This window comes from Apteryx rowi, unplaced genomic scaffold (assembly GCF_003343035.1).
Source record: "Apteryx rowi isolate R43461 unplaced genomic scaffold, aptRow1 scaffold_41, whole genome shotgun sequence".
NCBI classification, from domain to species: domain Eukaryota; kingdom Metazoa; phylum Chordata; class Aves; order Apterygiformes; family Apterygidae; genus Apteryx; species Apteryx rowi.
Window position 1 is genome coordinate 560,649 of NW_020450621.1, and position 27,501 is coordinate 588,149.

At 38.1% G+C, this 27,501-nt stretch overlaps 2 protein-coding genes across 8 annotated transcripts in view; one reads left to right on the forward strand and one right to left on the reverse strand.

Annotated features, from left to right (window-relative positions):
* Window positions 1-8,494, forward strand: part of TBCD (tubulin folding cofactor D) — a 134,998-nt gene extending 126,504 nt beyond the window's left edge. Inside the window, exons 37-39 of the mRNA XM_026075690.1 lie at window positions 3,187-3,296; window positions 6,474-6,558; window positions 8,407-8,494. Of these exons, the coding sequence (XP_025931475.1) occupies window positions 3,187-3,296; window positions 6,474-6,558; window positions 8,407-8,418 (207 nt within the window). The 3' untranslated portion in view covers window positions 8,419-8,494. The remainder of the gene's footprint in view (window positions 1-3,186; window positions 3,297-6,473; window positions 6,559-8,406) is intronic.
* B3GNTL1 (UDP-GlcNAc:betaGal beta-1,3-N-acetylglucosaminyltransferase like 1) overlaps window positions 8,215-27,501 on the reverse strand; it is a 139,201-nt gene continuing 119,914 nt past the window's right edge. For 5 of the 7 annotated variants that reach the window (XM_026075693.1, XM_026075696.1, XM_026075692.1 and 2 more), the window contains 3 exons: window positions 18,128-18,196; window positions 15,923-15,997; window positions 8,215-8,545 (listed from right to left, as the gene is read on the reverse strand). In XM_026075693.1, the coding sequence (XP_025931478.1) occupies window positions 8,366-8,545; window positions 15,923-15,997; window positions 18,128-18,196 (324 nt within the window). In that variant the 3' untranslated portion in view covers window positions 8,215-8,365. Of the gene's footprint in view, window positions 8,546-9,977; window positions 10,067-12,562; window positions 13,238-15,922; window positions 15,998-18,127; window positions 18,197-27,501 lie in introns of those variants that run through there. The other 2 variants (XM_026075695.1, XM_026075694.1) reach the window with 2 other exon arrangements.

The window sequence follows — 27,501 nt, forward strand, 5'->3', positions numbered from 1 at the left end:
TGCTGGATTACCAAAATGTATTATTTAAAATACTCTAAAATGAAAAAAATAATTGAAAGTGTATTGAAACAGCAATCTTTTTAACAGATATTCTTGTATACAATAGTTTTTTTGTTTGTTTGTTTGTTTGTTTTTCCCTCAAGGCCGGCCACTTGAAATCGTCTCCTTGCCAGGCTGCCACCTGAAACAGGTTGCTGCATGCCGACAGAATACCTGGCTATTCTGCATAGTGTTTTTACACCTTCTTTCCCTACTGTTTTTAATTAGAAATTATTTAGGTAAATAATTTGTTCCTTTTACACAACACCCAGCACAGTGAGGATCTGTGCACCGCATAGGGCTTGAAGGCTTCCATCAGATAAATTACTGTCTGATAGTAGCAACACACAAGTAGTTCTGGTTCATGAAAAATGTATTTGTCCTGTTTGTCAGGGAAGTTTATCAGAAGTTTACCTTTTTCTTGTAACTGAAACAGGGCACTACAGCTGAGTCATGACTTCTGACCATGAATGTATAGGGGAAGCTCCTATTCRGAATAACAGTTTTGCAGTCCTTTAAAATTTGTGTTGACTCGGTAAGGTTTTCAGTGCTGACTGTACAAAAACTGGCTTCCTTCCAAGATCTGGGAGCCCAGTTTGACAGCTGCTTTGGTGGCCAAACGCATAGAACAAGCGTGGCTTTTGTGCTCTGCTCAAGGGGCTCACCTTGGAAGAGCCGTGGACGCTCTGCTGAAGACGTGGGCACTGTCATCTGCTCTGCTGTGGGCAGCACTGAAGCTGCATCTGTAGTCGAGTGGTGTAGGAGAAAGCAAAGGCAGGCAGAAGTAACAGCACGGGTGCGTAAAAACAACGTGAAAAGCCAATGAGGTCTTGAAGTGTTTTGACAACACATGGAATAGCCTGGTTGTCTGTCTGGCCAATACAGATCAACACTGTTTATTCTAACATTGCTTTTGAATTAAGTTTAAAATCCTATGCTACTCAGCAAGGTTTGACACTTAACGATTTTGGGTCCAAACATTTTCATGTTGTGTTTACTTACTACAAGAAGAATATTTTGCAGGAGGTGAAAAAGATACCACAGTTTAAAAACTGCAGAGAGCTTATTTCAATTTCATGCTTTATTGGTGTTTTACATGATATATATTGTTTTTTACAGATGAGTCAAGTTAAAATGTCACTGCTACTCCAGAAATAACCCTCTAATTTCTTTATCTTCCTTTGGTTATCATCAGGCTGTCTTGAAAAACTGAAATTAGAATTTGTTTTTGTTGTAATTTTGCTGTCTTCCATTTAGTATCTTTTTATGCATTATACTTCAGAAACCAGCCTAGTTAGCTTTCTCTGTACATACGCCAACATCACTACTAAACAGTGCTCTGGAAAAATACTTGCAAATTAACTGCTTCTGGACACTGGGTCCAGAAAACTAATTTTACTCACATCATTGTCCATCTCGCCACACTTTTTAAGTTTTACTGACACTTCTGCTCTCCAGAGTTGGGGCACCTCTCTCTTTTGTAGGCCTACAGCAACCAAAGTTAGAGCCAGACGTTGCCCCAGTGAATCATTTCAAGAAAAGGAATGCTCCTGTTGGGCTGTTCTCAAACATTTTAATTCATTCGTTGTGAGGGACCAATCTGAAAAGCAAATGTTTTGAAAAAGGTGCTTTTCTGACCCTCATCCCCTTCTTCTTCAGTCTGGAACCAATACAAATGTGAATGGAAGTGCCCACAAGTAGCACAGGTTCACACATCTGAATCCATAATTGACTTTTTTATTTTTTATAAGCCATGATATGTTAAATTTCATCTGTACTCTCTCTATTTTTAAAGAGACTGTCTGTAAGGTCAGGTCAGCAGCTCTCTTTGTATGCAGAGTGGGTTGGAGAGGCAAATTGCTAATACTCTAATATTGCTTGTCATTTAGGTAGCCTTAACACAACCTGGAATGGAAATTAGCAGTGCTTTATCCCGCAGGAGAACTTCAGCTCAGTTGCTTAAAGTTGCATGAAGATGACAGTAGTCTCACTCTTGTTTATGGTCTCTCCGAGATCACAACAACTTTCTTAAAGCAACTTTTTTAGAGTTACTTTCTTCATGCTAACCATGAATTCATGAAATCATTTTTGGTCTCCAACTCCAATTAATAACAACGAATAATACTAAAAGTAGAATAAGTAATATTACTCTTAGTAACAAAAATTACTATCATCATCTGAGTTACTTATTCTGATAAACTTACAGTTTTTGTTTCCAGCATATTTGAGATTCATTTTGATTCAAGTGCTGTTTTTGTGTTTTTCAACTGAGCTTCAAATTAAAATATTAATGTTTTAAATTAATAATGCCCAATTCTCCACACGAAGAATACACAATCAATTATGTATTTTTATAGACAATAACTCAATTATATACTTTAATGGTTTTGCCTCGAGTAAGAAGTACAAACTTTGTTGTAAAGGCAGAAGAGTAGTTGCAAGGTAACACGTATCAAAGACTACTATCTAATGAGAAAAAGATATTTTGACAAATAATAGTTCACATTCAAAGATGGTTTAAATTTGCAAGCGGGTAACTTAATGGGGTTTCTTCTAGTCTGCTGGTACATATTGAGTGATAAGCGTCAAATAGTGATGCTTGTTCTTTACCGGCGCTGTAAATGTATTGGTGCTGTCACTACAATAGTGACTCAGTCTGAGGGGATGTTAGAAGAGAGTATGATTATTTCAGTGTAAATAAAATGATATAACTACTGAAGGATATCTGAGTTATTGTAGCTAAAAGCTTGTTCCAGCTGAAATGAAGAGATCGGTGTGCTGTCAGACTTTCAAAGTATTATGGTAGAACACATTTTCAGCCATAATCCTCAGGAGTTATCTCTAAAGTAGTAATGAGTGCTTCCGTATTTCTGTTGCCCTCTTCATCTGAAATACTGCAAAAGTTTAGTGAAAACACACCTATTGTAGCAGCATGAATTTCGTTGAGGCACTGAAATGAAAGTCGCTTGCCCTAGGTCCTGCAGCAGATCACTAGCAGTGGTAAGAATAGTTTGCAGGAGGGCTGAGCATTACAAAGTCTCCTCTGTAAAATGATCATGTCAGTATGAGGAACCAGTAATAGCACTGGGCTCTTCTGTACAGGACTCCAGATGCTTCAATAAAACTTCCTCTGCCTCTTTCTTGTAGATAAGGAAAACAACTGCCAGTCAAGTTTATGAAATGTTGATTACCTACAGTGACGTAGTTGATCCTGCCATTTTGGATGAGGTTATGACCATACTCAGCGATACCAACTGGTAAGTGAATTTATTGTGAAATAGTAATAAGAGTTCAAAGAATTTTTATACCACTGAAATTAAGAAAAAGGTCCATACCTTGGAAAATGGTGGCAAGGAAGTTGTAAGGAATGATACCTTAGTTTTAGTTATTTATTGCTTATAGGCCAAAAAGGCATTCCTGAAGAGACCCCTTCTGTTCTCAAGAACTGTGTATTTTATTGTCCCACTGAAAGTGGTATGAACTTACAAAAACACYGCTGGATAAAGTAAAATACCCGTATTTTTCTAACAACATAAAAAGGGAGGAGATCTTGGAAATTCTCCATGAAACACAGAGGGACTGGGCTGTGCAAACAGACAAACTTCAACTGCACAGACAGTTTCTTGGCATTTATGAGCACTGGCAGGATTTTGGAAAAAGGAAGGATCTCTGCAAGTTGGAAAACAACAGAATTAGCAGAACAGCTCAGATTTCCTATGAAAAGTAATGGCTCAAAAATGCTACAATCTTTGTATTCAGACAAATATTATGAATTGGAACAGTTTAGACATTTCCTGAGCCCACGACTGTATCAATTAAACAACCACTTTTATCTTAACAATTATAATTCCTTTTTTTTTTTTTTTTTTACTTACTGTTATCTCTAGCTTTGGCTTCTTCTAAGGGCAGGAGGAAAAGGGTCCCATTCTTCATGAGCATTACTATTTTAATGTATTTGGATGTAGTTCAGCTGCATATCAGATTTGTGCTGTTTCTACGCCTCTAAAAGCAATGCTCGGGTGTCGATTGCAGCCCAACAGAGAATGGGATATATTGCAGCGAAGCAGCGAAGGGCCTGTTGGGGCAGTAGGAACTCATTCTGGCAGCATCTTTGAAGTTCACTAGCAGTCAGAACAGGAATAGGTTTTTTTATTTATTTATTTTAAAGCAGACTTTTTACATCAAAGAAAGTAATTGAATAGAACCATAAAGCGACAGGAGAAGGGACTGCTCACCAGATTTTTAGCAGGGGGTTTGTTGTTTTCCACAGATTTTAGCATTGTGCACTGTAATTACCTGGAAATGTGTATAGAAGTCTGCATGCCCGAGATATTTGAAGCAGTAAGTGGTTTAAGATACTAATTAGTTTATTAGTTTGGCTGTCATTTTAAACTTTCTTATTACATAAGGATGTACTGGGTCATGGTTCCACTAGAGCAACACCCTGCCTCAGACAGGAGCCAAATTTAATACCTCGGTAAGAGTTTAAGGATAGACAGATACTAAAAATATATTAGTGCTATTTAATTGTTATCTTAAATGGCTTTTTGTTGTTCATTGAAATTTCATAGAACAAGTATACCTTTATGATGGTGCTTTACATATTTTTGGACTGCACGCTCACATTTTTTAAGTCTTATTTAATTTCTAGTTTATTTCTGGGCATAAGCTTAAATAACTTTACATTTGGGAAAATGAGTTTTGTCATCATAAGGGGTGGCTGCTCCTGTTTTTCTTCATCTTTCAGTACAAAATTAGAATAACCATCTCAGATTTGAAGAATGGTTGTTAAAAACCTCTTCTGATTGTGGTTAAAAATTACCTGCTCAACTACCAATTGATGTTTAGTATTGTGTTTAGTATTATTCAATATTTGCTCATTAAATATGAGTTAATAGAAAGCTTACTGAAAAGTTAGAAGTTGCTCTACTACCTTAAAATGGAAATTTTTTTCATAAATTCTGAAGGAGACATTTCTTTGTGTTCTACACAAGCATTCAGAAGTAAACCTAACTACAGATCGATAACCAAAAAAGTGGAGTAGTATTAGATTCCTGCAGTCACCAATGAAAGGATACTGACAATAACCAAGTTAAAAGTGGAAAATACCAATTTGCTAAAGAAAAAGCAGCGGTAGTACAGTTCTACTCATAAAGGAGTTACCAAAACACAGAAATACAAAAAAAAACCTATAGAAAAATAATATAAATAATATGTTTTCACCTTGTCATTTTTAAGCTGTGAATGGCTGCCTGTTTCATTCCCTCTTAGTCCAGGGCTTGCTCTAAGCTGCCAGTTGCAATACGTCCATTGCTCTGAGATTAAAGATGAGGGCCAGTTTACTTTAAGCTTAATTGTTTTATCTTGGGAGACTTCAACTGTTTACAAAAGAAGATTTTTTGAAGTCATTGCTGAGTGTCGGAGAGAGCTTCTTCTAATTCCCAAGCGCTCTCAGTGCTACAACATTCGTAGTAAATTCTGAATTAAAATAAGCATTAACATCAGGAAGCCAAATGAGATTTAAATATTTGGGGCAGATGACAATTACCGGGATACACATATTTGAAACTTTCTCCATTTTGGAACTACAGAGAGTTTATCATACAATTGTGTAATTTAGAGTGTAAACAAATTACACTATAAATAATAAATGTTGTTTAACTAAAGGCAAGTTTCCAGTATTAAACCTGATGATTTGTCCCATGCATTTAAGAAGAAATAATTAGGTTATTTGTAATTAGCTTGTACCTTATGCTTTTTCTCTGTAGTTTTGGAATCGGTTTCTGTGTAAGAACCCATTTACAGTTGTTACTTCAAAAAAAAACCAAAAAAAACCCCAAGCTACTGAATTAGGAATGTGGGAGAGAGCACAGCATTTCGGTTAGTGGTAGATATTTGCCACATGTGAAAGGCAGCTCTGGGTATGGATTTTTGCCCTTTTGGGGTTTTGTTGTAATCGACAGTTGTTGAGGAAGTTATCTCATGACCATCATGCTATTTCAGGAGCTTTTCAAAATACTCAAAAAAATCTAGACTTAAATCTTATATTTCAGCATAAAGCTTCTCTAGTTAGTAGAATGTTCTGACATTTAAAATTCTTGATGTGATGTTTTCTAAAGATAAAAGGAGCTGTAAGTTTAGAGAGTAAACTAGTAAACTTCTTCTAGTCAAAAGGTATGTATGAAAATGTGTTAATTTTTAGAATACAAAGATCTAAAAATACAGTCACTGTCACTTCCGGGAGACCTACTGTGTATGTATGGTTTAGCTGGCTTAACATGTTGCAAAAATGTTACGTTATCCTTAAAACTTGACACAACAAAAACTTTCATAGTTTGAAATGGACATGAAAGAATAGACATGGACCTTTGTATGTATGTGGCCAACTTCAAGTTTTTATATCTGAATTAACTGGAAAATACTTCCTCATGCAGGGAAGCTGAATTAATGCTAGTAAGAGAGAAACGCAACTGTCTCTGTGATCTCCTGAAAGTGCCCAGACCACAGCTAGTATCCAAGGTAAAGTATGGGATTGTGCTCCTGAATTTTTTAAAGAAACACTGTAATGATCAGTTGTTCCACCAAACACACTGTATACTTCTGTACAACAGATGCTGTTCTGCACTGGTTCATGAATATATAAATGTGTACCTAGAGAACTGTCCTCAAAACTAACTAACTACAGGATATATGGAATTGCTGAAGACTCTGCTCTTAAGCCCTTCCAGTCTTCTTATTTCTTGAAAACATTCCAGACTTGTGGTGTGACATCTTACTCAGGCAAAATGCAAGAATGAACCAATATAGGACAGATGTCTCAATAACCATTTGTCTGCCTTTTCGGGCAAACACTACCTAAGAGCAAAAATATATTCTAAAAGCTAGTACACTCCTGAGAAGAAGGGCAATATATCCATAAATTGATCCTTTTTCCTTTTAATGCAGGTATTTTGGAATTGCCCATCAGCTAAAATTTTTTTTATTTATTTTTTAAGAAATACAGAATTTTCTGCTTTGAGAATTCCTCAGTCTATGAGAGGTTCCTTTCCCCTCTGTTCAAAGATGGGAAGGCTCAGTAGGCAAGATAAATAACACTGAAGGATAATAATTAAACAGATTTTGCAGCATTCATCTCTTAAGCACTTAATACTTATGAACTGGCTCTATTTGGTATTACATTACATGAGTCTTTAAGGTCAGCCAGTTCTTCCTATTTAATATTAAAATTCTGATAATCCTTTACACTAAGTTGTTTCCTAATGCAAGTAAATCCTATGGTTTGAATTGTCATGGCTATAAAAAAAATATAGACCAGTATTTAAGGAATCAATGAGTAATCTTCAAAGACAACCTGTTGTCCTCATAGCAGTTTCTTTACCTGTCTGTCTTCCCAGTTCTTACAGGGTCCTTTCCACAGTTTTCTGGGTTTAGTTTAATTAAAAAAAACCCTGTGACTGACTCTTTTGTAATTTTAGAAAATAATAATCTTAACCTCTCGCATACAAAGCATTCTTATTTAGAGCAAAAATTGACCTAAGCCTTCCTATTCAAATTATTAAAACTTAGTTTTAAGATCTTTTTTTTTCTAGTCAACTAATAGAAATGTTATGTTCAAAATGAAGATGTTGCAAGATTAACTCACTGATCTCAAAAATGTATTTCAACACCTTAATGTTGAAACGGAGGCTGAGAAAAGACTGACAAGTGAAAAGAAAACCATAAAAGATAATATACATATTTATACCCTAATAGACATACAGGTATTTCAGATGGAATTGTTACAAATAATATAATGTGAAATCTGGGAACTTAAGTGGCTGAAGTTGGTACTTGACCTTTTCCTCCTCTTTCAGCATAAGCAAATAGTAACTAAAATATTTAAGCAAAGAGAGTAAGCCTTCACCCGCCCTGAGAACTGCTGGAGTTCACTCTTGGAGAGTGATACTCACTGAACTTGAAGGACTTCTCACAGATGTCTGAGCCAGCGGCAGACACCCCTAGTAGCAGCCAGTTTGTGCTCATACGAGAGTGCGCTGCACTCTACTTTTCTTCATGAGCTCACATATCCTGAGAGCAGAGGAGAAACAACAGTGTAGAGAAGGCCAAGCATAACATTACGAAAAGGTAAATAAAGCTCATTTCAGCTGAAATCAACACTTACTTACAAAATTCCTTAAAAAACTCACACAAATAGAATTTATTCAGAGCAGTAAGGAAAAAAAAAGTGTTATAAAGACTGTAAACATAACTTTGTATTTTTACATTTTCATCTCCATTTTGTTCATTTTATTACATGATTGTGATATTGTTAAAGCAGTGATATTCTCTACCCCCTGTGACCACTTCTTTTCTCTTTCTCTTTTGCAGAGTTCAGCGTAATAAAGCTGCTGGCACTGGCTGTTGCTTTGTAAACCGAAGTTCTTGGTTCAGGTGCCATGAAGAACCGAACAAGTTTGTGGTGTGGCATCTTGACAAACTGGATTGTCAGCGTGAGCGGCAAAGTGCACTGTTTAACAAAATAAGAGGCAGAGAATATGTTTTAAAGCGTTGTGCATATATGCCATTGGAAGGCAACAACGATTCATTATGTTCCTGTTTTTAAATTCATTATCTGTAGCCACAAGATGGCAGTTTGTCTTCGTACTTCTGACATCAAAAAAGCAGGTCGATTGTGACAATGATTTTCACTTCTACAGCTCTGAATGGAGCCATTCAACCTGTGCTTGCCCAAATGTAGCGCCACCGCTGTGTACACATGAAGTATTAAACCTGACTTGCTTCATTATCCTCTTAAAAGAATCATTTTTTCGGAGGTAAGACTGGTGACACTTAGTGATAATGAAATCTTTCTGAAGATAAAGTATCCCTCTGGCTAAGTCTGTCATCCTTAAGTCATAGACAAACAAAAACATCCAGGCTTCACTTTATCAAAAGTCAAAGCCTCTCGTAATAGCTCTTTCTGTAACCCAGTTAAGCAAATGTCTGTGTGGTAAACTAGCTTTAGAGACTCAAGCTTCATATTTTTTTTCCCCCCTTGAAGAATACAATGGTGATGAATCAGCTCTTCAAGCAACTGCTGGGAATTTAGATCATTCCTTATTGACTATAAAAGAAAATGGCTATAGCAGTAGTGCTCACAGCATTTATCTTTAATAAGACTAATGTGACTGTAGGACAAATGCGCAGGTTAGATGATACTGTAATTATACCTTGTTATTTGATGGTTCTAATTAAATCCCACTATCGCAGCCCTTCTTATAGAACAGCAGTTGTATATACATATATATGTACATTTGAAAGAAAGGAAAAATTCAGGAGGAGGAACTAAAAATGAGCCAGTTTCTGTGAGGTAGCTGGGTTGCTGAATGCTACAGCCTGCAGTAGTCTTCTAATGTAGGTGTTCATTTCCAAAACTATAACCTGTCTTACTGTTGAGATTCTTTTTGCTTTTCAAGAGGCTAACTATAAATGACAGCTTATTATTATTGAACCTTTAAGTGTACTTGCAACCTGGCCTGGGAGATGAAATTCAGTGTAGATCAGTGTAAAATTATGCACGTAAAAGGAAAAATAGCACTCAAGTGACATCTCTTTACACTTCCACTGGCTTCAGGCCTTGCTTGATGTGTTTTTAATGCTTCCTGGTGGTAACAGGCCTCTTGGAATCTAAAGGACTGTATTTGGTAGTTACTTAAATCAGAAATACAACTTAACAATCAAGCTAAGTTTAGTAAACCAGTCATGTGCAATAGTAATGAGAACAAATATCATTATCAATAGTGTAACTAAGTCCTCCCTTAGAAAGGGGTTAGTCAGAACAAAGATTAATTTAGTGAAGCACAAGTTACTAAAAAATTTCCAAACCGCTGAATACTTTGGTCATCCTACACAGACAGATACACAGAAGAAAACATGGAGCTTCAAGGTCACTGCCCTACCTCAGCTTTTAGTTGAAGTGATAATAATCCATCCCTTCCTTCAAGTTCAGTGTGTTTAAGTTTTCTTCAAATGCTCCATGTGTCAAATCCTATGGGCGGGAGGGAGAGAAGAGAAATAGATCACGCAAACTCATTTCAGGCCATTAACAGCTTTCACTAATTCGCCTCTTTAGACCATAAAAAAGTCCTATTTGCAGAGCTAAACATAAATAAAAGAGAGCTCAGAAATGTTTCCATCCAAAAATTAAGTGTATGTTGAGAAATTAGTGTTCAAAGTGTTTAGTGAATTCATTTAAAATGAAGAAAACTCTGAAAACAATGCCATAATTCATTTTTCTGATCTCAAAAGTCTTGTTTTCTCGTTGCCTGACTCGCTGTCACCTTGTTAACTGCTCCGCTCGCTCGGGAACTAGGCCCCTTTTAACCGCCCCTTTTCAGGCCTTTGATTGAGGGGTGGCTGGGGTGGTCCTCGCCTCCTGGTGCGCGTGCCCACATGTCCAGGCATTTCCCCGCACAAGCCTGCGGCGATGCTGCACGGCTCCGTGTAATGCTGCGAAGCGGAAGGCCAGGCCCCTACTGAAAGCAGCCCAGCAAAGATCTGTACACAGCGGTGGGGCGTTTTCTTTTCAAATGCATGCGTTTTCAGAGAATGGAACAAGGGCATGAGTTTTTACGAAAATAGAGATTTCTGTAGATTTTGAGCAATGATTAGCTTGGCAGATGAAACAAACCTTTCATCAAGCCACTGACATATTATGTATAGTTAAAGGTGTTTCCTTTCAAGCCTTATTTACATTGTCTGAACAGGAACTTGGTAGCTTTGCGCCACGAGCAATCTTTCAAGGCAGCGACACAGACCCAAACATGGCTGTGATGTCATTAAGAAAACATGCCCGCTTCAGCATTTCTGAGCATTTCTACTTTGTTCTTCTTGGACTCTTGAATTCTACTGATCTTCAATTAAACCTCGCACTACTATAAGAGATGAGTAAAAGAAAAAGATGACCAGTGCTCTTTTGGTTGGAACTGAGCAGCTGTGTTGAAGTTTTAACAACGCCCAACAGTCCTGTAAATATTTAGGACAGGAAGTGGCAAAAACAGAGGCCAACCAAGGCTGTGGAATTAAAGGAGGTGGAGTGTTACACTTTGGCTAGAATAACTGGATTAAGAAAGTGCTCTGGGTTCTTTAATAAACCTGAGTTCACAAATTAAGGTTTATGCCTCACATGGAGGACTGTGTATATCCAGCTTCCCAGCTCATCCCATAAACTGAACTGCTTATAAACATGCTCACAGTATTTGGGTGTTTCTTGGAAGTCAGAGACCAAGGCCACCTTGGTGTGTCTGAATGCATAAAAAATACCCAAGCAGCAGCAGAATCAGGCCTGTGATCTGGATCTCCGTTGCACTGGGGAAATTAAGCCTTGTTACTCTTCTCATGAAGTTGCGTCTTCAGAAACAACAGTTATTCTAATTACAAAACAAACCAACCTGTCGCCTCCAAACCTCTTCTTCTTTTCTCCTGCTTGAATTTATATGTGAAAGGAAACGCTGCATGCATACATTTCGGGTCTCTCACCCAAACCAAACTGTTGTGCCTCAAGACCACAGACTAATTCCTCTTTCTCCTGTGCCACTCTCACCTACCTGCTATGTTCTTCCATTTTCACTGGCAATGTCAAAAAACATGAAGACAACAGCCAGATCCAGAACTTCAACAAAAACATTACTTCCAGTCCTAGAATTAGTATTTAAGCTCTGATATTTACTAATCCTAAAAACGATACAATAATAACCAAAGAATAATTTGGAAAAAGGCAGAAAAGGTCCCATGGCAATCAAACTTATAAGTGAGGGCTTCACTTATCTGTGGTAACCAATCTCTTATCTGAGAGATAAGGCCTCTGATTGTGAAAGATGTTGAGTGCCTTTCTTACTTCTTGAATTCAAGGATACTTGACAGTAGTCAGTACTTTGATGGAGTGGTTCCTAATTTTGCAATTCAGTTAAGATCACAGACTGTCATTGGTCCACATGCAAAACCTACGACTCACCTCAGCAGGGAAGTCTACTCAAAAATACAGGCCTGGATCATGACCTTTAGTCTCCACTAATGATTTCATAAAACCAGGATTGCCCAAGTCAGGCCATGGGGTACAGAGCAGTCCCTGTTTAGCTTGCTAAAAAGAAATCAACCTGCTCTAAAGAAGGGTTAAAAAACAAAACAAAACAAAAAAGAGCCCAGATGTTAAATTAAGCTGGGTAGTTAAAAACAAATCTTTCATTCCCAGAGCAGAAGACTGAGGTGACAGAACAAGGCAGCATTTTACAATAAGTGGTCCAACAGTAAATTTACTGAACTTTATACAAACTAGTTTAATTACTGAGACAGAAAGTAGAAAATCCCTTTCATTTCAAGCACTTGGAATCCTTGCCAAAACAGGGTACAAGAAGCGATTTCTAAGCATTTTGCTTTTGCCTCAACAAAGTGAGAGAATGCAAACCCTTAGATGAAGTGGTCCTGTAGGCTGCACGACAACTTCGATGAGCTAAAGCCATGATTTTATTCTCTGAGTAAAAACTTTGACACACACACACACACACACACACACACACACACACACTCTCTTCTTCCTCAGCCGTTCAGCTACAGCCCTTTGTGAAGCCATTTAAAAAGCTTCTTGCAAATCAAGCAAAGACCAAATAGGATAAATCTTTTTTTTCAAAAATGATTTTTATATGGTGACAAAGTAATTCCAAAGCCAGCAAGGARGGCGCTGTATGGAAAAAAACATGAGCAAACACTACTCCAAGCACATGGCCAGAGCTGTTTCTTGCAAACAACCCATTTAATAAACATAGCTAATTTTCAAAAATACAGATAAAACCTGCATGTTTTTAAGGAGCTTAAAATGCATATCAGAACTGGAAATAATCCCCTGCCATGGGGATAAAAGACAGTAAGGCCCCAGAACACTTTCTTTTTCAGAAGGATGAARGATGTCATTGAAGTTATACTAGTATAATGAAGTTGAATTTGGCTGTCCAGGGTATTTAGAAACTTGCTAATGACTTTTGTTTAAGAAATTAGCTAAGTGGATCTGCAGCTAATTCTGCCTTATGACAGTTCCATGCAACATGTAACTAGATCCAACGGGAGAATCCAGCAGGGTCATATTTGTTGCACTGGCATCTATCTGCACAAGAAATGCTGTCCTTGCACTTAGGGTTTTCTTTTTCTTTGCTTGTGGCTGCATGACCTGAAAAACAGAGTTGGCTAAAATGACTTGTCCTTAATAGTTTGAAAATGCAGGTCACTTGTAACCTCTCAAACACAGGATTTTTTTTCCCTCCACAGGGCATGCACAAGGATAGTGTTCTTTTTTTGCAGAGGAATTTCATGTCTCAGATGCGGTAACATCTTTCTCACCAGCTTGGGACTTGAACTCATAACAGCAACATTTTTTGCAGTTTCATTTGATAAATCTGGGGGAATAGCATCACAGAGGAAGAAATGGCTATCACAAAGGAGGAAATATTTTTTATTTAATTCAGTCATATCTATATATTTATCCCCTTATCCTACCTTTTCCTATGCTCCTACTTACAAAAAGTGTGTTGGAAGGGGAAAGGTAGGAAAGGTGATTAAACAAAAGCTGGAAAGTCTTGATATTTAGCTCTTCTCTCAGATGTGGCCTGCACAGAAAGCAAGGCAAATCCAAACAGTCTATAAATACAGCAACGCCTAACCCTTGGCGTTACACTTGGCCTGCACAGTATCAGCACAGATGAATGAAAGTTCAACTCCGCTCTTTTCAGCCCGTTTAGAAACCATTTCCTTTAGTGGTCAGGCCTAAAGTTTGAAAGTTGCTGCAGACAGGATACCTGAACATTTTAAACCACAGACACTTACGAGTTTGTTTTGTTTTGGTAGAAGACTGCTTTCCATGACAAAATTACTAGTGCGAAGTGTGGCTATTTCAGTCCAGCCACAACCTTGCAAGTAGTAAGAAGTGGATTTCACGGATTCTGACAGCCTCCACCAAGATTCATAGCTATAATAAAATACAGCGAGTGTGACAGTGGCTGAAAGAGGTTGCTAAAAACTCTCCCTGAAGATCAGCTGCAAAATGTGGTGATAGAGTAAAAAACAGGTCCAGCAGACTAGTGTTCTGGAGAGGGATTCAGAAGATGACCCACTTGCTCCATAAGACCTTCTGATCTCTTTTCTCTCTCTACTGGGTTTTAAACTCTTCCTACATTTTGGTACAGATATAATATCTATGTTTCTATCTCTTTCTTATTTTTTCTGTGATTAAAAAGGTGGTAAGAGGGTCTTCAGGCACAACTAACAAAGAACAATTTGGTTTCAGTTCTTTGTTTTGTTACAGATTTCTTTGTCCTTCCAACAACCTCATCCTCTGTGCTCATAATATTAAAATAATTGGTATAATCACACAGGTGTATTGTGAGGTTCATGTTATTAATGGATATAAATACATTTAAAATCTGCAGAAACATAAGCTCCATAATGGACTTTAACTGTGATATTACACAAGTTTATTCTCAGTAGTGTCCTTGTCTGTTCAGCCACTGTTTTCCCAGTCCATAATGCTGCTGGAAGGCCATGTGCATTGGTCTTTATTTACTGCACTAGGCTATTTTTGCTGTCAGTTATTATAGCAGCAACTTTAACGGTAGCCAACTGTATAATTGAATCACAAAGTGAGAGAGGTAAGGGCACAATCTGTCTACAGTTTCTAGAGATTTGGCACCACACAAATGGCTATTGGCATTCTTAAATTCTCCTAAAAAGTGAGCTGCTTCACAGACAGGTTTTAGAAGCAACTTCACAAAGTCTGCAACTATTTCAAGTAGGTCATACTGTATCCAAAAACTACTGCCTATTACTTAAAAGATAGTAGGGTTTACCATGTTACGTGATCAGCAAGTGGAACATGCTCAGTGGCAAAGAGTGGAAAAATCTGAAATCACAACTGAAATCATGACTGAAGTTTTCAGGCAAGATGTTGCATAATAGTCTCATTGTAAGGGCTTCAGAAATTAAATGTGCTTTTTTAACAGGTTGCACAGATGTTTTGTCGAGGGATTTCCACCCACCATTATATGTAGTATGAAAAATTAAATTAGTTGTAGTATTATGAGCTTATCCAACAATTTATCAGACATGATAATGCCCTAAGGTACTTTCAGACTGGCTTCACAACTCTAAGTTATGATCTCAGAGTTGATCGTAAAGTTGGGAGTGCTAAGTTAAAAAGGGACTGTATGAGATGAGATGGGATTCAGCTAATCAGTCTTCGAACAGATTTAAAACAGCTGTAGAATGCCTGTGTTTATATGTAGCTACAGATTTTAGTTACTTTTAGAGACATAGTGTTTACAATTAGTACGTGTTTGCTATTGTGGTTTAAAGCTTTTGTTTCATCCTGTTACATTGCACTTTGTTATTTTAAATATAACAGCTGCTGGTTATCGTCTTCAAGTTATGTTATTAGGTCAGTTAAACCTGGTCAAATGAGAGTTATCGCAGTCAGGCACAGAAGAGGCTCCAGAATGGGCAGTACCACATGTAAGGGCTGTAAAGGTCTGCTTTAAAAAACGGAGCCTTTTACGTACCTAAAATATTGCAGCCCTACGTATGGCAAAGTGGCTGACTGAATAGCCTCATTTGTACATATAATGTTGTTGGACAAGAAGGTAAAACATATCCAAACTCCAAAAGTTGTAGCTTTTATTATTCTTAACACTACTTATTTTTCTTAATACTGTTTTAAATCCCTTAAATACTCTGCACAATCAATTTGATAAAAAGGCCATTCCATATTAAAAGCTTTTGCGAAAAGCTATTTACAGTAAATACAAATTCCCATGGAGCAAATACTGATTTTGCCCATCTAGCTAAAGCTAAAAGCTGTACTCACCAACTTCACACAGATAATGAAAGGTGGAGTTGCTTCTCTGAAGTGACATATAGGAATTTTTGGTTTGGGTCTCTCCTGCAGGAAACAAGAGTGAAATTTAGTTAAGGGGTATACAGGGTTACTTGTTAGATTCTCCTAGGAGCTATTAAACATTAATTGGGAAAAACCTGATTTTGAGATCTCATATTAAATAGCCCATCTGTTCATAATTTTCCCTGTCATTTCAAGAACCAGTTAGTTTCTTACCATAATCTTTCAATACAATTGTGTTTCTCTGGATGAAGTTATATACTACACTAGATCCGAATCAGCAGCTTTCTGCTGCTGAAAGGAGGACTCACTCCTCTCCTCCCTGCTTCTTTCTTGTCCCCAGCTTTTAGCCCTCTCCCCAAACAATTCCCCCTCTTCCCTGATCTGATTGCAAGGTACACTGTTTTAATATCCTACTCCATCAAAAAAAAAAGTTCTTTTTTTTGTCAAGTTAATTTTCTGCCATGTTAGTGAACTGAACCAGCTTACTGAGCTGTCAGAGAAGCCTCAGAGCAGGCCCAAGGCAAATGGCAGATGCAAAGAGCAGATCTTTGCCTTCCACTGGAGCTGTTAAATGGCTCATGCCCAGCTGTGACTTCACCATGGCTCCAAGCTGCAGCATTTTCTAAGGCTTCAAAACAGGTTGCAGGACACCCTTCCTCATGGCTGATCCGAGAGGATGGGTATGTGTTAGGTGGACAAACGCACAGGGTCTGTACCAATTACGCTGGTAATATCACTGCAGTGGTGATAGTGAGTCCTCAATATTCCAGGTAAAAATCCTCAACTCCAAGTGCTTTCATGCAGCTGAAAGCGCTCATTAGCTTCCCAGGAGAGGACTTGATTTTACAATTACCCTAGTCTAACCGCAAGCTGCATCTGAGGAGGGCCCCCCCCCTCCCCGTACGCCTCCCGCAGCCCTCCTCCAGTCAGATACGAGGACCATGCAACCTCAGGGTAATCTGATTCACAAGATAACGTGGTGGAAAACTTGTTATTTTGAGGGTTACTTTTCTGCCAGATCAGCTAACTCAATCAAGTCATCCTTTAGCCACAAGGCTGTTAGCCCCGGTATAAACGAAGTAGTGGGCGCGTGTGGCTGAGGCCAGGGAGCAGAGCTGGACCACCCCTGCGTGAGACTGCCAACGCACCCGCAGGTACTGACCCAAAGCCCCGGGAAACCGAGAACCATCTTTTCACCAGCTTCTGAAGGGACCGAGTCTGGATGAAATGTTACTCCAGATCTTGAGCTAACTGCTACCATGAAATTCATGCTGCAAAGCTGGCTGCCTTTTTTTTTTTTTTGCCTATATGGTTTGTTTATTGCCATCTAAATATCATCTTTCATTCTTCAGGGAATGAAATGCTGCTGCCTACAATTTTTAGGCTCCAGAGGAACCTATCAATTAAAGTCTTACTCAGATACAGTGTGATTATAAATACACAGATAGGTTACAGTTCATCACTGAAGCCTGCTTCATTTTAACAGACATTTAACTTTTAATGCAACATGAGCCAAATTCTACTTCCACTTAAAAGAAAAACTCTCAGTGAAGGCTAAGTTTTACTCCATCAACAGAATACTTTCAGAATATACATTTTTTGTCTTTCTAAACTGACTTCAGTCAGTGAGATGTACTCTTGCCTTTCTCCTTAGACCTGGAAGCGATCTCTCTTTCAAAAAGGTTTGCTGTCGTTACGCTTTTTATTGACTTTGAAAATACCACATCACAAAACTCCACATTCTTCCTTCTATTTTTTCTTCGTTAGGGTAAGAATTTTGGTTGTGAAAGTCCTTCTCTAAGCAACATACTTGTTCTTAATCCTGGGTTTATAGAGACATCTATGTCAGATGAGAATCTTTACTTCTGAAGAATCACACTTCATGCTGAAGCAACAGTACTCACTACGAGTTTTCTATCACCATGTCAGCGGAGTCGGTGCTCTCACCACGCTGAGCCGCACTTAGACAAACTCTGGCTCCGCAGTTCACATTTCAGTACAGTCCCCAGCTATCCAGTCTCCTGACATGGCCTCCTTACTGAAATTAGTTGCTCTACAGCATTTAACACTGGTGATGTATTCTTTCATTGGCTGTCTGAGGAGGTTAGAGCATCACATGTCCCAAAACAATTTCAGATCACAGTAACAAATGCAACGGTAATTATAACTAACCTCCGATTCTTCGTAAGTGTAAAATCCTTTTGTTATTTTCTTTTCATCAACATCACAAAATGCAGTTACCTGCAAAACAAAAGCAGAACACTTCTGTACCGTTCTTTGCTACCAGCAGATATTCCACCTGTATTGCATTTCTGTAAGTAATGTTAAAGGCATATAAATGAACACAGGAACAGGGCAATGCACCTGGGTCCTCCTATGGAGCTTAAAAATATATTAAATCCTTTCTGCGTATATCTTAATGAGATAGGCGATTTTTGTAGTTGGCTATGAGCACATTATGGTGATCTAAGTTACTGATTGTGTAAGAGAAGACATCTATGAGATCATTAACTTCATCCTCAGTGATATGACGAGTAAATTAAAAACGGCCTGCTGAGACCAGCCTCAGGACCTTGACACTTCCATTGACACCTAAGATCAGGTGATACAAACCCTCCTCCTTCTGCCCACCCCAAACATATAATATAGCAGAAGACACCTCAGTATAGCAATACTGCAATATTGCTAAAGATGCTCCAATAATACCAGCCTCAATTCTAGATCAGATCATGCCAAATTTAGGAATTCCCATTTTTACCTCTGGAACACCAGAATTCTATAAATGTGAATGCGTGTTTCATACTTGTAAACATCCTTAATGACACACACAGTTTTGGAGTTTGTTAACTGAAAAGCTCAGCAAATGTGGTGTTTAAACACATATATAATTATGCTGCTCTATTTTGCTTATTCTTACTGCAAGAATTACTTAGAGCCCTAGTTGCCAAATATCTGTGATGTTTATTTGCATTCCTCATAAATATGCCTGCAATACAAAATATATGGTGGCCTTATTTTTGAACCATTAGGTTGCCAATAACATTTCAGAAGACTTTTCAAAATGAATTTAAGGATGTTTTCCCCTGATTTCCATTGGATCTATTCATGTTATCTACACAGAACTCTTACACTGAAGCAGAACAGTTAAGTTAGTTAAGGTCTGGCAGAAATCAATTATTCTGGGGAAGGCTGGATGGCAGCTTTCCTATCTTTTAATCGTTGCATTAAAAATTGATTAACAACACTTAATATTGAGAAAATTTGAAAAGCCAGACAGCTGTTTATTAATTTCTTAAGTTACATAAGGCTGCAAAAGGCTGGCTTACTTTCTGTATGTACAAACATCGCTCTCACATTTCCCTCCTTTGATTAAGACGATTTTCTTTTACCTAAAGTGACCTCAATTGGTTTAAGCAGAGGTGGCCACTGACAAGAAGATCGGTGTCATACAGCAGAATTTTGCGTTCTTTTTTGGTATTTCATTCTCACCACACAGGGCCGTCTTCACAGCCCAGTGGCAAAGCCGAAGAGGAACAGAACCGAGTTCCCAGTGGTTTCGGGCAATGGCCAGATCGAGCTTCAATTCTCTTGCAACATAAAAGAGACTTCTAGATCAAAAATACTTTGGAGATGTTTCCACCAGCCAATGGAGCATTTTCCATTTCCACTGGAGCAAGAACTGAGCACATTAGACTACATTTCAAAATTTCCTCTACCCATCTTATTTATATGTCTTTATGCACACACATATGTGCATATATATATATATACATATATATACATATGAAGGCCAGCATGTGAAAGCCACTGTGGAAAGACAGGTTACTTAGCTGTTTTAGTTATACTTCTCATTCTGCGTTAACCACCTTTAAAATTCTCCAGCACTCTGCATGACTTCAGTTTGGCCACTAACATCTTACCCTTCTAGAAGTTGTGATAATTAAAAAACAAAATTTAGCAACTCTAAAAGGATATGTCTTCACTGGCAACAGAACACAGCATGGGGAATAAAGTCCAAAACATTGACTTTTCTTCCAGTAATTCAAGCTAGTTTTTCAGCTGCTAATACGCCGAATAGTTTTTTTTTTGCTTGTTAACTTTTCACATAAGGTAAAGGGAAATCCCACCTACACTTCAATGTCAGGAACTGACAGTTCAGCTGTAAGGTCTGTGCTGGAGACGATCRCACTGTTCACCTTTAACTTCATTACAATGTGTTGAAGTTGACCTCAAAGCTTGATGGTGTATGGATTTCTTCTCAACACGAATGGTGTTGGAGGCCCCAGTAGCATTCTAGCGGCACCGGGTTACCAATAATCCCATTACCTTCTCTCATCCTATGCCATAACTCATGCCGTTATGTGTAGAAAATAATACATACTGTCTTCGACAAACAAACCACCCAACCCCAAATTAACCAGCCCATGAAACTCCCGGGAACAGCAGCTGTGTGCAAAAAAAAGCCTCAGGCACGACAGGTAAGTCTGTAACAAATTCCCCTTGGAAGATGTAACCGATTCTTAGCCGTTTTTTGTGTTACCACTCAGGTATTTCCACGTATAATTTTCAACAGATTCAGCCAGCTTAAATCTGATATCTACAGTATTATAAAACAGGTCAGACTTGAATGGGCAATTTTGCTGCCAGACTATACACCATGTGGGTGGCCAAAACATAAGTCAACTATTTTTCTGCCACACACTATTTATTTTCCAATTAAAGAAGATGTGTGTCTGGAGACTAAATACAGGACTTGCGCACAATTGTTTATCCAGTAAGGAGAATTCAAGGCATCAGGCTTATATGAGCTATTTACTTCAAAATATTAGGCTTAACCCAGAGTTACCTATTTATTTTCCTGCATTAATGGGCTCCTGTCTTGAATCTTTTCTGACAATCAWCTATCCACACATAAACCAGTGTCTCCTAGGGAGGAGCCTATGTGTTATAAATCTATAAGGCATTCTCAACTCTTTCTTTACCAAGAAAACACATTAAATGCCATGCAAAACACATTATAAATCTTATTAATTTGCTTTCAGCTGCTTCACACTGCAATTAACAACACAACACCTTTGTAGCTTGAGGCCTCAGATCACACTTCAGTTTTAAGGAAATATATAAATGACTAAATATTTTTGTTTTGAACCTCACTTGTATGAAAAACTGTACAATTCCAAAAGAAAAAAAAAAGACTGGTATTTCTCTCAGCTAAAAATTGCAAGAGACAGCTAGATATCAGCTATAGACAAGCTATATAGTTAGTATATGTAACTTTTATAAATATGGATTGCAACGTACGTAAACAACGGTGTAAGAAGAAAAAGGCAAAAAGGAGAAATAGTTCTCTCCTTCATAAGAGAAAGTTTATACAGCTCAAAAGAGAAGATATTTACTCAAAAAAAGAAAAGAAAAGAAAGAAAACTCTGCTGGGGAAGACACTTCTGAGGCAGATAAAAGCACTTCTCTGGCTGGTTCTTTTTAATAAACATAGCAGCTGCATGAAGGGACACACAGATTTGGAATATCAGACCTCCCTGTGGTAAAAGGAGATTAATGGGCAGGAAATTAATCCTACTCCAAACGTACAACCGAAGGAATCATTAAGAGTCAGCCTGGAGTGCAACTGCAATTATTTAGTTGTTTGAACTGTGTTACTATTATAAGAAAATTAATAGTTTGTGTCATACTTGACATGTTTACTGCCTTGTTGACCACTGCAGGGAACGCTTCCTTACACTTCCCAATCGACTCAGCTTTTCCAACAGAAAAACTGAAAGCTTTCATCAGCCTAATAAYGTCCATTTCTAGTGAATGATCTTCACTGTAATTTATTTCCTCATCTTATTTTCGCCCGTGATATGCTCTAATGACCATCTACAAGATGCAGGGAAGCCCAGCAGCAGTGAATGCCGAGGACGCGTCCTCCTCGCCACAGGCGGAAGGACACGAGAGGCAAATTCTGTGAGGGAGAAGCAGAGCACGTAAGAAAAAATGAAAACCCCTTTTGATATATGATCACCTGCACGTTGTCTCCTCTCCCTCCTGATTATATTAATTGGTCTCATAAGACTTATCCTTAAGGAAGACAATCTCCAAGCTGACCGACTCCACAAAATCCTATATAAGCAGATCTTCTCTACTATGGTCTCTCCAGGTCACTGACTATAGCATGATGAACGGAGATTTTATGGTTATGCTTATGCAGTCCTTCACACATTTTAAACCTCTAATGGCCCTCTTGATTCTACTATTTGTAATTCTTTCATTCAAACTGGTTTAAAGCCTGGGAAGCATGTTAATACACACCTCTGCAAAAGCTAAATCAATTTTAGCCATTCATGTCAAAAGAAAGTAATTAAAAGCATTATAATGCAAGTTTAAATAGATACGGTTAATGCCAAACAGAACGAGGCACAAGTACAGGCATAAACACCTTCCAGCACGCCAAGCGGAATGATGAAACTAATCAGCATATCCATTCTCAGGCATGAGCTGAGAGATTTTCAGTATCAGTGTGCTGCTTTTATTCCACCTATTTAGCATTACAGCCACCACAAAAGCTGTGGGTATCTTTAAATTCCAAGTATGCATTTCACAGAGCAGTTTTAAGACGCTGCTCTGCTAAAGGCAGCGTTATCTTCCTTCTTGACACACATACGTAACATTGCTCAAGAAAATCTTAATGCCAGAATCCAACATCCAGATATAGACAGCACGCAAAATTAGCCTCCAAGTACTGCACATACAAAATTCCCTTATTAAATACAACTACCTTTATGCAAAACAGTATGGGAACTACTTGTGATGCTCTCATTTCTCTAGGACAGATAACTAAATCAGTTATAGCAATAATTTTTCAAGTATGCATGTCTTGCAATCAGTGCTGACGAAACAGAAGATCCAAAAAGTGCATCTTGCAGCATGGGAGCATCAGAGAGATTTCCCTGCTGTAAAGTGTTTTCTATAGTCCAAAATGAAAACTAGCAAAACAGAGGCTTTACTTTAGGATGCCCTACACTGGGGATTTAACTGAAGCTTTTAACTTTCACCTCACTCTGTTTGTTCTGTGAGCTCTCTTCTACTTTGCTTCTACACCAACACCTTACCTTTTGCTCCATTGAAAGGAGGCTGTAATATTCTTCTCTTTGTGTTTCTCTGCTTTTACATGCCCCCACTTCAGTCTCTTGTATTGCCGTTCACATATTTTAAGAGTATTTAAAATGCTACAAAAATGAAACRTTTCTTGCTCTTGTGGGCTAGCTGAAAGATTATAGATAAAGTCCATGCTTTAGTGATGCAGCTCTGGGTAAAGCAGAAAAAGGTGAAGAGAAACTAATAGGAGACAACACTGATGATTTTAAATGGTTAATGAGCTAGGAAAAAGGGTGCACAAAATACTTTCTTGCAGCTTTCAAATTTGCCTCTGGTGGAGAGGGTTGTCATATAGAAACCTCATGGGCTGGATGTGTACCAGTACTGTTTCCATGCCACTAATTATGTGCCTGATGCTTATTTTGTCCTTTTCTCCTCCTTTTCTGTTAAGCTACTTGAGCACTATTTTCAGCTATCGGAAATGACACTAAAATGCTAATGCTGAAGTTCTCCTTTTAGCTAAAGTTTGATTGGAGAATAAAAGAGCAGACAAGACAGCTCAGAAACCCTCTAGGCGCATGCAGCATCCCAAAAACATTTGGTTTCCATCTTCAGCTGCAAATTATAGACAAGACGGATGTGTTTTAAACAAAAAAAGGTCTGTTTGACTTCACTCTTGCAGAAATGCTAATACTGAACCACTGTCAACTGTGTGAATCAAGAAGGGGACAGCCAGGAAAGAGAATTTCCCTAAGAATACTGAGATCCTGGTAATTAATTCATAAAAAAAATTAGTAGTCGAATAATTTTTTCCCTGTGTTGCTGTTTAGCAAAAATACCCAGCCTTGGATTTTTGCCTGAATTCTCTGGAGACAAAGTATTATTATTTTTTTATTCACCATGCAGATGTCTGCAGGAAGAGAGAGCATATTACTTAGGTGTCCTTTTCTCTTTTAACACAGTCATAATTCACATTCGGACTGCTTTCCAAACATACTAAAATAATAATTTGTTAGTGAGTGTGAACGAAGACTGCTGCTTCCTGGAATTGCCAAAATTTTGTGTTCTAAGAAACAATGTTGTTAGGCATGTAACGTATTTATACTTTTCAATTATATTTCTTATACTGACTAGGCTGTTGTGGGATAATTGCTTTGTTTATCAGGTATCTAAAAATACTAGAAACATGCTTTTTTGAAAAAAATGTTCTCTTATGTTCTCTAAGCTTGACAGTTCAAACTAATTAATTCTCTTGCAGAAAATTTAGTAGAGCTTAGGTTTTTCCATAATTCCAAATAATACAAGCTGTATGTACCGTTTTCATTTCTTTAAAGTTTTATTTGTTTTGGGAGTATGTGTCCCATACTTCCTACAGGTACTCAGTGCCAGTTCAGAAAAAACCCTGCTGCAACTCCACTTTGTGGCAGAAAGCAGGCTCATGACTTCCCAGGAGATCCCAAATCTCAACAAAAGGATGCAGCAACAGTGACACAGAGCAAAGGTGACATTTTCAGGAGTCTAAACCAGCTTAAAATATAAAGCCAACTGAAACAAAATTTAGGCAGTTAAGTTATACAGCTTATTTTAACAATCGTACTTGCATTCAAAAGTGTATTAAACCTTTAAGATCACATTGTTTTATGCCCCTGGGCCTTCAGAGAACAAAATGGTAATTGTATTGGCACAATACAACATATTTTGTCTTAAGATGCTTGTGGAATTCTCTTGTAAAGTTATTTTAAAGCTACTTTAAAGATATTTTTTAAAGCTATTTTACAGAATTGATGCATTCATATCCCAGGGCTTCCATTTGCAGTACAAGATTAGACTCTATTTGTAGATTCAAAACAATACCGACTCTCTAGCGTTCTGGTAATCAATAATATCTGAAAGTGTAAATTTGGTTAAGACAGTCTTTTAAGGATGAGACAGGAAAAGTATTTCATTGTTTTTCAGGGCTGGAAAAGATGAGGCAACAACTATTTACAACCTTTGCTCATATGGGATTTTAGAGTCCTTGGCAAGAGCTGAAGATTAGTCACAGAATACCTGAAGGATTTTTGAGGAAAAGCGTAACACTGAGTTTAACTAACCTGTTGTTGTTATTTTAGAGAAAAGAAAAAAGAAGAAAAAAAGCTGCCATGAGTCACCTACTGCAAGTTTTATGAATTTATTTCCTGAAACTCAAGCAGCCTAATCCTTTGATTAGTGTTTGGAAGACTGAGATGTTTTAATTACTTCAACAGCCTTTTGCCACTGCCTTGCTATGAGACATCAGAACGTCATTTAGGCTTCGGTTCTGACTGAGGCAGACCGAACTGGGATCTCACTTGCAGAAATGCCAGGAAGTTACGACAGCAATCCTAATCTGCCTGAACAGCTAGATAAAACATCTTAATCTCTACAAATAACACTAATTTCATCTGAAATTAGCTATCTAAAAGTTAGGCCTCTAATCTCTCTTAGGATGATAGAAGTCACTTTCTGAAGCTATTTATGATTGCTGGTTATTGAGAAATACTTCTGAATACTTCAGGTAAGATGTCAAACTTTTAGATGGATGAAGTTGGCTTACTCTATGTGAGAACCAGGCTGCAACTACATTTTAGCAGTCATTTTCTGCACAACACCGGCAAAACGACTCACACCAGAGCGGATATTTGGCAAGTACAATGGCATTTGGCACATAAGCTTGCTAAATGCATCTGGTATTAGTATTCAGTATTTAACAGGTTAATGTTCAATGCAAGATTTCAATATCAAACTAAAGCATACTGGAATATGTATAATCATAACCTTGACAGAAGCAAAATAATATCATGGCCTGCAACACTGCCAAAGCAAACGTTATGTAGAGGTCAGCTGGAAGGAATGTCAAGATCCCAGTTAATTAGAACCACGCTGTCAGTGAAGTCTGGAATTAAGGTTGTTCCTTACTGAAGGAGAGGTAAGCTTGAGTTCTTCAGCAGCAAAATAGCACAAAAACCAGTATTATTCTTCTCTTGCCCTTTTTATCCTCTCTGCAGTGGCATCTTCAAATTATTGTGTTGGCTTTACAGGATGTGAAGTTCTGAATGAGTCACCTATAGAAGCAGGCAGCAAGTGTAACCCAAAGCTAGGGAGTTGCTCTATCTTAATAACAATTTCCATTTTGGCTTGGCACATTATAAAAAAGAAAAAACACCTAAGATGGTGTGACACTGCCACAAAGACAGCATAGCCTGTTTTCTACTTTACATTTCAAAAATCCCTACAGAGTATTAGCAGACAGTCTGCATCTCTTCCACTGGCAACTTATCTCCTAATCCTYGTAATTGTATAGACAGGAAAGCGTAATGGATGCTAGCAACTTAGGGGAATTCACAAAGCGTTCTGCAAAATACTAACTAAAAAGAACATTTTCACAAAACCCCCAAAGTCAGGCGCGCACTGCACTGCATAACCGAGGTGACTCAACACGTGCCAGGGACCGTTCTCCCCTCTTTGAACGAAAGCGCTCATTGGAGGCACACCGCATTTAATCTTCTGCCTCCATGCCGTTCCCCCCCTGCTGCACGGCCACAGTGGAAGAAGGCTGGCACCGCAATATCGAGCAGGAATTCTGGTGTTGCTTGGTTCCTGTGTGAGCTTCCACCATTTCTGTTCAATAATTTCCACTATGGGTTTACACGTTTCTTTTCTTTGTATACGTGTGTGGTCTGAGGCCGCTACATTAATTAGGTTTATATATATATTTGTCATTCTGTCTTCCCATCCATATTTTTAAGAAAAGAAAACACATTTGGTAATAAAATGAATGTTATGTGACTGTTTATAAGAAACAGCCAGCTGAAATTAGCCCTAAAGCCTTTATCTAACAAAAAGTTATTACACGAAAGAACATGCTATAAAAGTAAGGTATTTAAACTCTCAGACAAACCTCTCCTGAGAAAAATCTGTCATTGCCAAACATAACTTCCACATTTTCAAAGAAGTTAATTGTAAATTGAATTAGAAATTCACGTACGATAGTCTCTCCTTGCCTCTTCACCCCTTGCCCCCCTTTTTTTAAAGGCTCAAGCTTTTCGACAGGGAGTTACAATGCAGCTCCCAGAATACAAACCAGGCTGCTTAGCAGCTGGGATAAGGACCCCTCTAGTATCCACTTAGGAACTGGGCAAATACTACCACCTACGTATGAATCATCACAGACAAGGCAGCTTAGTATTACACCATCCAAACAGAGTTACTCTTGACTCACCTGGCACAGCTAGCTACTACAAYGGCTGGTTGCTCCGCAGCAGGCCATAAACGGTGACACAGCACGTCTGAGCTATTACTACGCTTAGACAGCAGCTGGAAGGAGCAGTAGTGCATATGCTGCACTTCATGCACACTATACACCGGAGATGCATAATGCAACATTTTAAAAAAAGGAAGTCATTAGGCAAAATATTCCGAATATTCCCAGT